General features: G+C 54.1%; 1 protein-coding gene across 2 annotated transcripts in view; it reads right to left on the bottom strand.

Annotated features, from left to right (window-relative positions):
• ADAP2 (ArfGAP with dual PH domains 2) overlaps positions 1–7,951 on the bottom strand; it is a 34,847-nt gene extending 26,896 nt beyond the window's left edge. For both annotated transcript variants that reach the window (XM_012932751.2, XM_055133316.1), the window contains exons 1-5: positions 7,744–7,951; positions 7,012–7,142; positions 5,311–5,402; positions 1,714–1,793; positions 685–797 (exon numbers count right to left, since the gene is read on the bottom strand). In XM_012932751.2, coding sequence (XP_012788205.2) covers positions 685–797; positions 1,714–1,793; positions 5,311–5,402; positions 7,012–7,142; positions 7,744–7,837 — 510 coding nt within the window. In that variant the 5' untranslated portion in view covers positions 7,838–7,951. The remainder of the gene's footprint in view (positions 1–684; positions 798–1,713; positions 1,794–5,310; positions 5,403–7,011; positions 7,143–7,743) is intronic.
• Positions 7,952–13,579: the final 5,628 nt, after the last annotated feature.

Here is a 13,579-nt window from a genome sequence, read left to right as displayed (position 1 = left end):
CCACTCTCTCCCCCACGCACCTGACCTTTGCTCATCCTCAATTCCACTGCCATGGGAGGGGTACCCTTGCACATTCCCAGCCCCCTCATTCTCTCTCCCTTCACCCACTTTCCTTTCACTCCTCAGAACCTATTGCCACCCGAGAGATGATATCGTGACATGCAGTTCAGGTCTGTTACCACTTCATTTTCCATTGGAACAAAAGGTTGAAGAGATCACGAGTCCCTTTGGGGATGACGCTCTAGGGCCTGGAATAAGATGGATCCTGCAGCAGGGATTCAGGAAGACTTCCTGAGGGCCCAGATGGGGAGCTCAAAGGGCTGGAGCACGTGTTTTGCAGGCGGGAGACCTGGCTTTGATCCTTGGCACCTCAGGGTCTCTTGAGTACCCAGAAGTGGCCCCTGAGAACCCCCAAGTGTGGCCCCCAAACCTAAAAGAAATTTCTTTACCTGAGTGCCAAAGTCAATGAAATAAGTACAAGTGATCACCAAAGGCCAATTTAGGAGAGAGGTGTGTGGGGGCTGGACCAGGCTGACTACACAAGCAAAGCAAAAAGCAAAGCAAAAAGCAGTGGTCTACAGCAGCTGAGACGACCCATAAGGCACCATTAGTGAGAATCTGCCCCACCCCCGAGGGGGCATCCTGATGCTCCAAGTGGGCTTCCGCACTGGCCTGGCCTCTTACCTCCTCCTTGGTGTAGTACTTCAGGAGACCTTCTCTGGCCAGGAGGACAAACCTCCTCTTCAGGAACTGCGCGTTGTCCCTTCCTCGCTTCCACAGGAACCCTTCTCTGTTCCCTTAGCCAGCGAGGAAGAGAGAGCGTCATCACCCATGGCCTGCAGACCCACAACGCAGCGCCCAGGGCTGGGAGGGTCTCGGGGGCAGTGAGCCCCCCCCCACCAGCCCCCCCACTGGTCTTGCTCATAACTCCGCTGTTTCAGCAGCATGTCCCGGGGCTGGACTCTCAGGCTTGTGACGTCCCAGGACATTAGCTGAGCAACCCCTGGGCTGACTGGGAAGAAGGCACAGTCAACCCTTCCTGAGTACTGGGGAACAAGCTGAGTCTCAGAGAAGCCCAGCGGGTCCTGCCGAACTTGCCACTGACTTCAGCTTCAAGAAACTCCCATCGCTCGGGCGCCCGACGACTCCTGCGCTGGGCGGAGGCATGGGGCCTGCTCCTGGCAGCCAGGAGAGAGCAGCCCTGGCGGTTCCCACTGCTTCGCGCCCCAGTCGGTGTCCACTCGGACACTGAGCCGCAGCAAGGCAGGCACGGCAGACAGCTACAGGGCCTCGGAGAAGGCTGAGCCCAGGACAAAGGCAGGAAGGGAGGCTGGAACCCGGCCCAGGTCCTTCAGCAAGCCTGGAGCAACCCTGGGGCTGGCCAGAGGCAGAGCTGCCTCCTTATTGGCCTGCCCCTGTCCCCCCCACCCCCCACCCCCCAGCCTCCCCACCACCGGCTGAGGCTTCCTGCTTTGTATATTTAGGCTTTCTGTACACTTGTTCTCTGCAAGGACGCAAGACAAAAATTCTTCTCAGCCACCGAAACCCTAAGCTCTGCTCCCCCAGCAAAGACGATGCCTCTCTCAGCGATCAATGAACCCACAATTTGGCCTCTGTGGGCAGGGGGGTGGGCAGCAGTTCTCTTTTCATGGGCCTTAGGCACTCTGTTTTCTAGACCTCACATCGTTCAGAAGACGATGAAAATAAATTTACCTGGGGGTGAGAGGGTTTTCCCATCAGCCATGAACTCCTGTCTCTCATACTTAGCTCGAATCCATTGTTCCTTTAAGACCCTGAAAAGAGAGGGCTTTGGTCAGCTGTGTCTGAGGCCTGCTTGCTCGCTCTCGCTCTCTCCCTTCCCTTCCTCTTTCCCTCCTGCTCTCTCTGTCTCTTCCTCCCCCCTCCCTCCTTCTCTCTTTCTCTCTCTCTCTCTCTCTCTCTCCTCCCCCCTCTATCTTACACACACACACACACACACACACACACACACACACACACACACACACACAGGCTCCAGGCCCTCGGAAACGAGGCGGGAACAAGCAGCAGAGGCGGTCTGCTCAGCCACCGCAGGCTCCAGGCTTTCTGAGTCCTGGTGCTGTCAGTGTCAGGGGCTGGAGAACTTGCTTCTGAGGCTGCCCTGTGCTCTGGAGGACACTTAGCAGCCCCTTTGGCCTCTACCCACCAGATGCCCCTGTGGTCCTGCTGAACCAACAATGGCCCTAGACAGGCTCCCTGTCCCAGGTGACACAAGATGTTCTTAGACTTCGCCAGTGTCTTCAGGGGACCCCGGTGGGGTTCTCTCAGTACAAAAGCCACTGGACTATTCCAATCCCAACCTCGGCCCTCTCAGCCAGTGAGACAAACATCTGCTCTCCGTCCACTGACACGGCCGCCTCCCCCAGCAGCCTCGTGAGCTGAAGCCCGGAGCATTCAAGAGCCTCTTCCTGTGGCCCACTTGGGAAGTCTGGGCCTGACACACAGGGCAGAGCAGTGGCGACGGGGTCTGCCTCCTGGGTCCTCTCTGCCAGGTAGCCACCGTGTCATCCAAACCAAGTTTGACTCGTCTGAACTTGGGGGACAGGCCTGCAGTATCCTACCTACTCCTCGGGGTTGTGAAGAGGCTTCTGGTTCTAGTATGTGTTGGGGCCATGCCTGGTGGTGCAGAGGGGCGATTCCCAGCTCTGTGCTCAGGGAACCAGGGGGAACGGGGTCACAGCCAAAAAGCTCCTGCAGGCAAAGCATGTGCCCCAGCTCGTGGTATGCACTCACCCACCCGTAGCTGTAAATGTCTACGCAAGGCCTATTCAGTTCATGGGAGGTGTTTGACAATCCACCCAAATACTGTCATCCAGGACCCCTGGGGGAAACCATGCAGCCACAAGAGAATATAACTTAATTATCTGATTACTATTCCACTTCTTCAGGTAAAGGTTCCAAGATTTGGGGCTGGAGCGATAGCACAGCAGGTAGAGCGTTTGCCTTGCACGCGGCCATCAGAGTTCGATTCCCAGCATCCCATATGGTCCCCTGAGCACCGCCAGGAGTGATTCCTGAGTACAAAGCCAGGAAGTAACCACTGAGCATTGCCGGACGTGAACCCCCCCGCAAAAAAAAAAAGATTCCAAGATTTATCTGCCCTCACTCAGGGCCTAAACTGGCCCATCTGGGCAAAAATGAGAGAGGGAAGAATGAGGAATTGGGAAGAACTCCAGGGACCCGGAGGCACTGCTGCCGGTGCCCTGGAGGCCTGACTGAGGGAGGGAAATGGGGGCAGAAATGGGGGCAGCCAGCTCAAGAGAGCTGGTGAGCTTTGGGCCCCGAGGGCAGCTTCCTGGGGTCTGACCCCCACAACCACAAAGTACCCGTTTACCTAAACTGGTTTAAATGGGCTTCTAGGGCTGGGGAGAGAGTTGGCTGGAGCCCAAGCTTTGCATGCAGAGCCCCAATTTCCATCCCCAGCTCTGCAGGGAATGGCCCCCAGGCTTGGGAAAGGCCCTGAGCACCATCATAGACAGCAAAACAACAGATGACAAATAAGTGTTTCTGTCACTTCCTGTCAAGAGCCCTAGGGCATGGAGATGATGTGGAAGCTGAACCTCAGGATCAAACCTGGAGGGAGACCAAAGACCCCAATCATGGTGCTGCAAGAATAGGACCAAGCACTGGTGGGAGGAGGCATCAGTGTCAGCTAAGAGCAAGGCCCCTTTGGAGTGAGGGTAAGCAGGCTGCAAGGCTGGCAGAGGCTTCAGCACACAGTAGGTTCTTCTCAGTGCCTGTCTCCCTGGGGAGCACCGCAGCCAGAGGGCCAGGCCCCCAGCTGAGCCTGGACAGGGCAAGGGTAGTACTCAGTGCACAGCACCTCCCTGGCTCCGCTGAGGCTCAGGGCTCAATTCCCTGCACTGAAAAACAATCAAAAAAACCCCCCATCGAATCTTTTTTTTTTTTTTTTCTTTTTGGGTCACACCCGGCAATGCACAGGAGTTACTCCTGGCTTTGCACTCAGGAATTACTCCAGGCAGTGCTCAGGGGACCATATGGGATGCTGGGATTTGAACCCAGGTTGGCCTCGTGCAAGGCAAACGCCCTAACCGCTATGCTATCACTCCAGCCCCTCGAATCATTTTTTAAAAGAAAGCAAAAAGGACGCAAAATAGAATGAAAATTGAATCAGGCAGCCCATGAGAGGGTTTACATAAATCATTTCATCTAGAGTTCTGTGGGCATTACTTGATGTGGCCATCCCCATCCAGACCAGAATGAGGACACTCAGCCACAGAGGTTTGGTTGGGCTCCACCTTCTCGGGACAAGGGTCAGGGGGAGTTGGACAGAGCTGGGCTTCCCTGCTGCAAGTCTCTGCCTGCTGCCTGTGTTCGGGACCCCAGGCATGGCTCGCCAGGTAGTGCGGCTGCGCAGGTTGTGCACTGTGCACTGCACCCTGAAGTTAGAGGCAGGGGGGCTGCCACACATGCCCTGGGAGGCAGAGTCTCCCCACTCACGGGGAGTCTCAGTGACTGGGAATGAAGCTCAGGCCAAGGTGGTCACTTACAGACCTGGGGTTCTTGGGAGCTGGACACCCACCACTGAGTGGGCAGAACCCTTGCCTCTTGTTCCAGCCAGACAACTGTACTTTGAGTATATTCTCTCCATGTTTCAGCTTACCCAGGACCTGGGCTAGTCCCACTCCGTCTCTACAAGCCTCAAGCTTTATAATTCCATCACTCGGTTAATATATATGTCACCTGCAGCTGTTGAGATAATAAAATGAATGCACAGAAGCTTTTCAGAAAGGGCCAGGTCGATCGTAAAGGCCAAAGGGTAAGAGTAGCTAGGAGAGGCAGCAGCGAGTCATCATCTTATGGCTACTATTTAGGGAGCTACGGCCCAGGCAAGCTGCTTCTGAGCTAGACAGCTCAGATGGGGCAGCCCAGAGTTCAACACACCACAGGAAGTAGCCTGAATGTGGTTGTTTTGCAAAAATCCCAACATTTTTCTCCTGATCAAGTCAGCTGGCCACCAGTGGCTAAGAGAACGTTCCTGATCAAGTCAGCTGGCCACCAGTGGCTAAGAGAACGTCAGTGCCAGAGAGAAAGTGCCCCTTTTCATAGCCACAGAAACTGAGTTCAGCACAGTCATGTGAGTCCCCAGCAACGAAGCTGGGGAAGAGTTTCATTGCTTCTGTGCATTTTCCATGAACAGCCCGAAAGAGCCCCAAATTCTGTTGCTACATCCACAGGAGAGAACACTGCACACCGAGGTGTTGACAATGGGGCGGGGTTGGTAGCAGGGCTTGGCAGTCACCCACTCACAGGCAGTCACTGGCCTGGGGGACGTAGTAGAAGGCAGGGACTCTGGCTTCGTACTTGGCCTTCACACGCAGATTCCCATTGTGGGTCATAAACTGCAAGACAACAGCAACGTGGGGTCATATTAGAACTTGAACACAAAAAAGTGAAATGAAACCATGGACTCAATTCTCAGGGCTTCTGGGCTGGATCAGTAGAACATCCCACAGGAGCTGTCCTGGGCCCCCCGGAGGCTGGGGAACACCGAAATGGAACCATGAGGTGCTCTCACAGCCATACCTCTTACAGCTAGGAGTCTCGGGTCCACACACATTAGCTCCTGTGACCCCTTCAACCACTGTAATATCACTATCGCCATTTTAGAGATGAGGAAATTGAGGCCCAGAGAGATTCGGTGACTTACCCAAGGAAAAACACAGGAAGTAGTGCGCTAGGATTTGAGCTTGAATTTCTCCCATTCCTGCACTGGTCACGACCTCAAGGAGCAGTCCCCAAAAGTCTGCAGGTGCTTGCAAGGCAAGATCGTGCAAGCCACAGTAGAGTGTGCATCCTACCCACTATACTATCTCCCCAGACATGAAAACCCAGTTTGGTTTGGTTTGGTTTCATTTGTTTTTGGGCCACTCCCAACTGTGTTCATGGTTTACTCATGGCTCTGCACTCAGTGATCACTCCTTGCAGTGCTCAGGGGGCAGGGAATCGAACTCAGATTAGCCATGTGTAAGGCAAAGAACCCTGTTTCCTACACTCTCTCTCTGTCTTATTCGGATTTTTTCATCCCAACATTAAAATCCCAACTGTGCCACTTATTCACTATGTGGCTTGAGTTTCAGGGATGTTAAAAATGAAGCAACTATGACAGGGAAATTAAAAGGCCTAAAGAAATAATTTTCTATTCATATTTCTGTGCTGACTTACTGCGTTCCTTTTATGGGGGGTGGAGGGAAGAACTTGGAACACACCTGGTGGTGCTCACTCCTGGCAGAGCTGGAGGCTGGTCCACATGCAAGATACCGCCTTGACCCCTCTACCTTCTCTCTGCCTGCTCGGTTCATCTTTTTCCTGCACTAGAATGCAAGGGGCCTGTGGGCAGGCACTTAATCTTGTTTACTGTTTTCTAGTCCACAGCCCATAGCAGACTTGCCATAAATACGGTTCAAATACCTCAGCATCCAGCCCAGTGTCCCAGGCAGTACCTGCCACGGGTCAGGTATTTTAACGGTCCGCTTGGTTCCTCAACAGTGCTGGAAATTCCAGCCATCCGGCACTGTTACAGCACAGAGCACAGCGCTATCTAGTACCTATCTACATAATTTGTTCATCATCCTGACTCAGGTGCCCTCTCTCCCTGAAGGTCAGGGGAGCAGCGTGGTCCCCTGACACAGGAAAACTTGCAATTACTGACCAGAGAGGAAAAAACTTCTGTGCTGCAGGACTTGGGCTAACCCGCAGCAGCCGTCTGCCCGCTGCTTACCCAGACCCTTCCGTTGATCCCACCCCTTGTAGCCTCCCTGCACAACGCAGACGGGGACAGAGAACAAACCCCCGCGTGCGCGGAGCGAGTGAAGGAGCTAGATTCCCACTCAAGGCTCGCGTGGGAGCCGCGAGTCTGCCTAATCGGTCCTACTCTGCCCCCCGCCCCCGCGTCCTCCCGCCAGAGACCGGTGCCCAGCCCTCTTTCCCAAAACCGGCGCCCCCTCCTACCTCCACGATACTGTCGTCCCAGAAGTCCAGTCTCACGGATTTGACTCTGCTGACGTCGGGGAAGTTGCGGTGGACCCCGGAGCAGTTCAGACAGATGAAGATGCCCAGCTTGTAAGAGGCCCAGTCGGGATCTGCGGGACGAGAGGGTCGACGGCGAGCGGGCAGAGGCCACCCGGGCTGGGCTGGGGGTGCTGGGGGAGGAGTCGGTTTGGATCCCTGGGCTGGATTCACCCGAGTGTCCCCGGAGGCCCTGGTGTCCCCACCAGGGAACCAGCACACCAGCCTCCAGCCTCCGGCCAGCCCACCCGGAGGCGCAGGGCACAGGGCACGGCGGGGACCCGACAGAGGTGGAGGCCCTGGACGGCGGGAGGGACCCGGCGCGGGTCTGAGACCTGGGTCCAGAGGTAGGAAGTGGCCGGCTGCGGCGTGTAGACACCAGACTCTGGCGGGTCCGGCCGAGAACACCCGGATCCCGGGTCTAGAGTCGGGGTGCAAAGACTTGGAGACATCTGGGTCCAGAGTGGGGAGCGCAAGGGAGCGCAAGGGTCTGAGTTCAGAGTGGGGAGCGCAAGTGGGGAGCGCAAGGGGCTCAAGGGAGAGCGCAAGGGAGAAGACCGTTGCGCGGGTTGAATCCAAAAGTGTCCCACGAGTCCGCGAGGGTGCAGCGGGGTCGGGGGGCCAGACGGGACACGGTCCGAGGGAAGGAAAGGGGGCGCCGGCGTCCCCGCTTACCCGCCGCCCCGCAGTCGGCGCAGTGCGCGTTGCCGGTGCCCGCTGCCTGCAGCAGCTCCAGCAGCCGCTTCTTGTTGCGTTCGCGGTCGCCCATGCCCGCCCGGCGGGCTCAGCGGGGCCCCGCGCCACCGCCCCCCGGCCCGCAGCTGCCCATGGCCAGCGCCGCGCGCCGGCAGGTGGAGAGGAACCGAGCGCGGCCCGAAGCGGCCGCCCGCCCGCCCCGCCCCGCCCCGCAGCGCCGCCGCCCCGCCCTCGGCGCCGCCGCTCCCTCTCGGCCGGGTGCCTCAGAGGGTCCGAGTCCTGCCCTGGCCCCAGCTGCGCGGCACCAGCACCCTGCTCAAGGCCGGTGAGCCTCTTTCCTTCTCCGTACCCGGATACATGGCTGTATCCCAAGGCCCCTCGGAGACCACCCAGGCCCTGGCTCCTGGGCACGCGGTTTGACTGGTGCAGCGCTTACCTCGGCACAGACCGTCGGAGATGCCAGCGGTGCCCAACTGCGAGTCGTCGCTCCATTTTCCCTTCCTCCTACATCACTACTTTAGGATTCGACCATCCTCCCAGGCCCTGTGTGCCTAGTTGAGGGAGGGAGGCGGAGGCACGACCCGCGGTGCTGGAGTCACTCCCTCTGGTGCCTAGAACCAGGGATCTGTGTGCACACCTTGGATTTACCTTCCCGGTCCCTTGGCCCTGAGTCCTTTCTCTCTACCTTGCATCACTGTTATTTATTTATTTATATTTATCTTTTTATTTATTTATTTTTGCTTTTTGGGTCACACCCAGCAATGCACAGGGGTCACTCCTGGCTCATGCACTCAGGAATCACCCCTGGCGGTGCTCAGGGGACCATATGGGATACTGGGATTTGAACCCGGGTCGGCCGCGTGCAAGGCAAACGCCCTACCCGCTGTGCTATCGCTCCGGCCCTATTTATTTATTATTAGTTTTTGGTTTTTTGGGTCACACCCGGCCATGCTCAGGGGTTACTCCTTGCTCTGCGCTCAAGAATTATGCCTGGTGGTTCTCAGAGGACGGTATGGGATGCTGGAGATCAAAGCCTGATCCTCTGTTGCAAGGAAAACTCCCTACCAGCTGTACTCACTCTGGCCCACTTCACTGTTATTTATGTTTATATATTACCACCATGCCCAATACACACAGACACACAGACATAGACACACACACACACACACACACACACACACACACACACACACCCCTCACACATACCCATACTAGTAGGTGCATGCCAACTTTTGTTGTTGTGTTTCTTGTTTGCTTTGGTTTTGACCACACCCAGCAGTACTCAGAGCTTACTCTTGGTTCTGCTCTCAGAGATCACTGTTGGTGGGCCTCTGGGGACCACCTGGGGACCAGGGATCAAACTGGGTTGGCCAGGACCGAGGCAGGCACCTTACCCACTATACTATCTCTCCATTCCCAGGTGTGCGCAAGTTTCATTTCTGTGTCTCTGATCACTTCTAGCAGTGGAGTAGCCCCTGCACAGTTTAGAAGTTAAAACCCAAATCAGACTCCAGCAGAGTGTGGATGCATCAGCCCTGTCTGTGCTGGGCGCCTTCATATGAGGCCTTGTGGGGTTTTGGACTTGCCATTTCATCACTGCTCTTCCCCCCTTCCTTGTCGTCCTCCCTAACAACATCTTCAGAGACCCTTGGGACCTGGGAAGCATCTATTGCCTACATTGGCCAGCCTCTGTAGGGGGATGCCCATGCTTCTTGAGGGATTGCAGCGACGTTCCACCTGGCCTGCCTGCATCTCCCATTCCACATATGTACCTACCCAAACACTTAGGGCCATTGTGTGTAAAGAAAAGGATCCACAGACCCTGGTTCCATCTCTTACTCTCTGTGTGATCTTGGGCAAGTGTCTTCACATCTCTGGGCCTTAGACTCCCTCCCTGATGTAAAATGAGGGTTAAAGAGATGCACCAGGGGCCGGAGCGATAGCACAGCGGGTAGGGCGTTTGCCTTGCACGCGGCCGACCCGGGTTCGATCCCCGGCATCCCATATGGTCCCCCAAGCACTGCCAGGAGTAATTCCTGAGTGCAAAGCCAGGAGTAACCCCTGAGCATCGCTGGGTGTGACCCAAAAAGCAATAAATAAATAAATAAATAAATAAATAAATAAATAAATAAATAAATAAAGAGATGCACCAGATAGGGCGTCTGATAAGTGCCAGTGCCTGGCATAGAAGCCCCTCCATGGAAAGGGGCTCCCTCTGTCCTCTGGAATGTTGTCACTCTGTGGGGTGAAGGGGGTCAATTCTCCAGGAACCTGACCAAGAATAACCAATCGTTTGAGGTCTTGGAGGTGGAGGGAAAGGCCTCGCCCAGGAGCACTAGTGAGGGGCCTGCAGAGGTCGAAGGGTAGGTGGCTGTTTACCAAAAGGAATGAAAGATGATTCACTTCCGCTGCTTCAGCTGGAAAAAGCAGGGACAGAAATAAATCTCCCAGGAGAAAGATGGGAAAGGAATCCTGAGGTATGAAGGCAAGGGGCGGGGAAACTAGGGGGACAAAGAGGGGACAGGCCAAGGGTGTTATTCCTCCTTTGCCCAATGCCAGGGCAAAGTTGTGGGTAGGGAGAGGTGGGTGATTCTCGGGTACCTTCTGTCACCTGGAGTCTAACTGTGCCCCCCCACACACACTGCAGTCCCTCAAGAGTCAATCCAATGGAAAACAGCATTTTCTTCACCGTGACGAGTTAGAGATGGAGAGATTCCTTTAGTGTCTGCTCTTCCTGTCCTTAATTTCTAGAAGTTTCCATTGGATAGAAATCCAGCTTTCGGTGGAATTTCAGGCATCCTCTAAACAACTCAAAGTGCACATTGGAGTCCATTTGCGCCCTCTAAGGGCAGAGCGTTATCCTCTGAGGAGTTAAGTTACCCAGGGTCATGGCTCCAATCAGGGAGTGAGCGGGGCTAGGGAGAGGGCTCCAAGGCTGAAGTGTGCGTGAGCGGCTGAGTGGGATCCCCAGTCTGGTATGGTCCCCAGCACCAGTGAGGAGCCCCCTCCCCCACAAAAATAATGAGGACCAGAACAGGAGCCTAAATCCTGTTTCAGTTTTGGAAAAATTGTAGTAGGGGAGCTGGAGAGATAGTATAGCAGGTAAGACATGTGTCTTGCATTTGATTGCGGTTCCATCCCCAGGAGCATGTGAGCACTGCCAGGAGTGATCCTTGAGCATACCTGGGTGTGGCCCAGACCTTACCTGCCAAAGACCTGGAGAGATAGGCTGGAGAGAGAGCCCAGTGGGCCGAGTGCATGCTTTGCATGGCAGAAAGCTCAGTTTGACTTGCAGCATCACTGACCACTGCCATGAACTACTCACTAAGCATAGCGTCAGGAGGAGCCTCAGAGCAACCCCAGGTGTTGTGGAAAAAAAATTGTAGTAAACTCAATATAGCAAGCAACAAAGAGATAATTCAAGTGGAGAGCACATGCTTTACCTATAAGAAATACTCTCAGAAATACTCTTCAGCTCTGCATGGCCCATCCAGTAACTCTGGATCTGGTCCTGGTGGCCCCCAGCACCACCAAAAATTGCTGTGAGTAACCAAAGGCCCCAAAACTTTGCAAGAATTGGCCCTGTTTTTACAATTTTATAGGTACCTGTGAGAGAAAGAGGGAAGGAGAGAGAGGAGGGAGAGAGATGTTACAGCAGGTTGTATGCAGAGGACCTAGGGTTCAATCCCCAGCACCCATCTGGTTCCCCAAATGGAAACCATCAGTGACCCCGATCCCAGATCCAGAGCACTACCAAGTTGGTTTTTTTTTTTTTATGAAAACAAAACAAACAAAAACTCCCCTCTAACATAAAAATTGACCATTTTAGTCATTAAGTGTATAATCCAGTGATGTCTTTTTTGTTGTTGTTTGGTTGGTTAATTGTTTGGTTTATCGACACCACACTTGTCGATGCTTACAGCTGACTCCTCGCACTTCACTCAGGGATCACTACTAGCGGGACTTGGGGTACCATATGGGATGCTGGAAAATGAACCTGGGTCAGCCGCATGCAAAACCGGTGCCCTACCCACTGTACTATCACTCCGGGCACTCAGTGACATTGTTGTACTCACCAGTGGGTTGCAGTATGAAAGTTTGTTGTTGTTGTTGTTGTTGTTGTTGTTGTTGTTGTTGTTATTATTATTATTATTTTGTCTTTGGGTCATACCCAGTGATTCTCAGGGGTTACTCCTGGCTCTGCACTCAGGAACTACTTCTGGCGGTGCTTGGGGGACCATATGGGAGCCGGGGATCGAACCTGAGTCAGCCACATGCAAAGCAAACGCCCTACCAGCTATACTATCACTCTGGCCACTTGCAGCCTGACGTTTGTGATGATGAAAAAAAAATGGAAGTAAATGATGATAAAAAAAAAATGATGGCTGTACCACTGGCGGGTACTGGCATGATCCAAGCTGAGCTCAGGTGCTGAGCTCAAGGTGCTCCTGAGAAAGGGCCCTGTGCCAAAGGCTGGTCAAAAGCACTGGGACAAGATGGACTGCAGCGGAGCCGGAGTGATAGTGCAATGGGTGAGGAGATGAGCCCAGGTCTGACCGCCAACATCCCATATGGTCCCCCAAGCATCGCCAGGAGAGATTCCTGGATTCAGGAGTAAACCTTGAGCATACAGGTAGGCCCCCCCAAAACCAAAAACAAACATAAAATGGACAGACTGGTCCATATGCAACTGGCTGGGGAGGGACAGCAGGCTGTGGGACATAGCTGCAAATAAAGCTGCCGCAGCCCACCCTGCCTACCCTGCTCCCAGGATCCCTCACTGTCTGCCCGAGCAGACCCAGCTGCAGGAGGGCTGGAAGGAAGCCTTCAACCGCATTCCCAGCCCCGGCCTGGGCTCAGCTCCCCAGGGAGACTGCCATAACTTCTTGAAAAACTTACTGTTTATTTGTTTCCTACTTAAAAAAAAAAAATCGGGGGAAGTGTGGGAAATGTCACATAGAAGAAAACATGACCCCCAATCTCAACCACTGTTTTATCAGGATAGCTGCAGGTCAGGTCTGTTAAATGCCTTATTCTAGGGGCGAGAGCTCAAAGGGCTGGTTTGCCTGATTGGTTCCATCCCCGGCATCGCATGGAGCCCTGAGCAATTCCCTGAATACTGAGTTGAGACTAGACCCTTGAAGAATGCCGGGTGTGACCCCAAAACAAACGAACAAAAACAAAGGCAGAAATGCATTATTCCATGTAACAAACTGAGCTAGAAACTGTTTTCCTGCCTGTTTTATAGAGAGTTTAAGAAACTGTGTCCATGATACAATTGTGCTGATATACATAGGATGAAACACAGTACTGGAGCTAGGATAGAAATCTAAATTGTTTTAAGCTGTTTCCCTCAAAATACTAGATTGAGAGGGCCTGAGAGATTGTACAAGAGGGTAAAGACACATAGTCATCCTGATTCCATCCCCACACACTTTATGGTTCCTGGAGCATCACCAGAGCACAGAGCCAGGAGTAATCCCTGAGCACCACTGGGTGTGGCCCATGTCTCTGCACAAGAATTAGATGGAACCATATGAAGTTGTCACAGAAAAGTGGCAATGTCATACAGTCCAACCTAATGCTGCTTTTTTTTGGAGAGGGGGCACACTTGGTGATGCTCAGGGCTGACTACTGGCTCTGTGCTTGGGGACCATTCCTGTGGGCTCATATGTGATGACAGGGATTGAACCCGAAGCAGTGGCATGCATGGCAAGCACCCTACTCACTGTTCTATCCATTCGGACCACCACTGCTGCACTTCTTTTTGTTTGGGGTCACACCAGCAGTGCTCAGTGCTTACTGCTGCTCAGCA

The sequence above is a fragment of the Sorex araneus genome, chromosome 3, assembly GCF_027595985.1.
Source record: "Sorex araneus isolate mSorAra2 chromosome 3, mSorAra2.pri, whole genome shotgun sequence".
NCBI classification, from domain to species: domain Eukaryota; kingdom Metazoa; phylum Chordata; class Mammalia; order Eulipotyphla; family Soricidae; genus Sorex; species Sorex araneus.
Note: the sequence above shows the minus strand (reverse complement) of the source record. Positions and strands in the feature narration are given on the sequence as shown.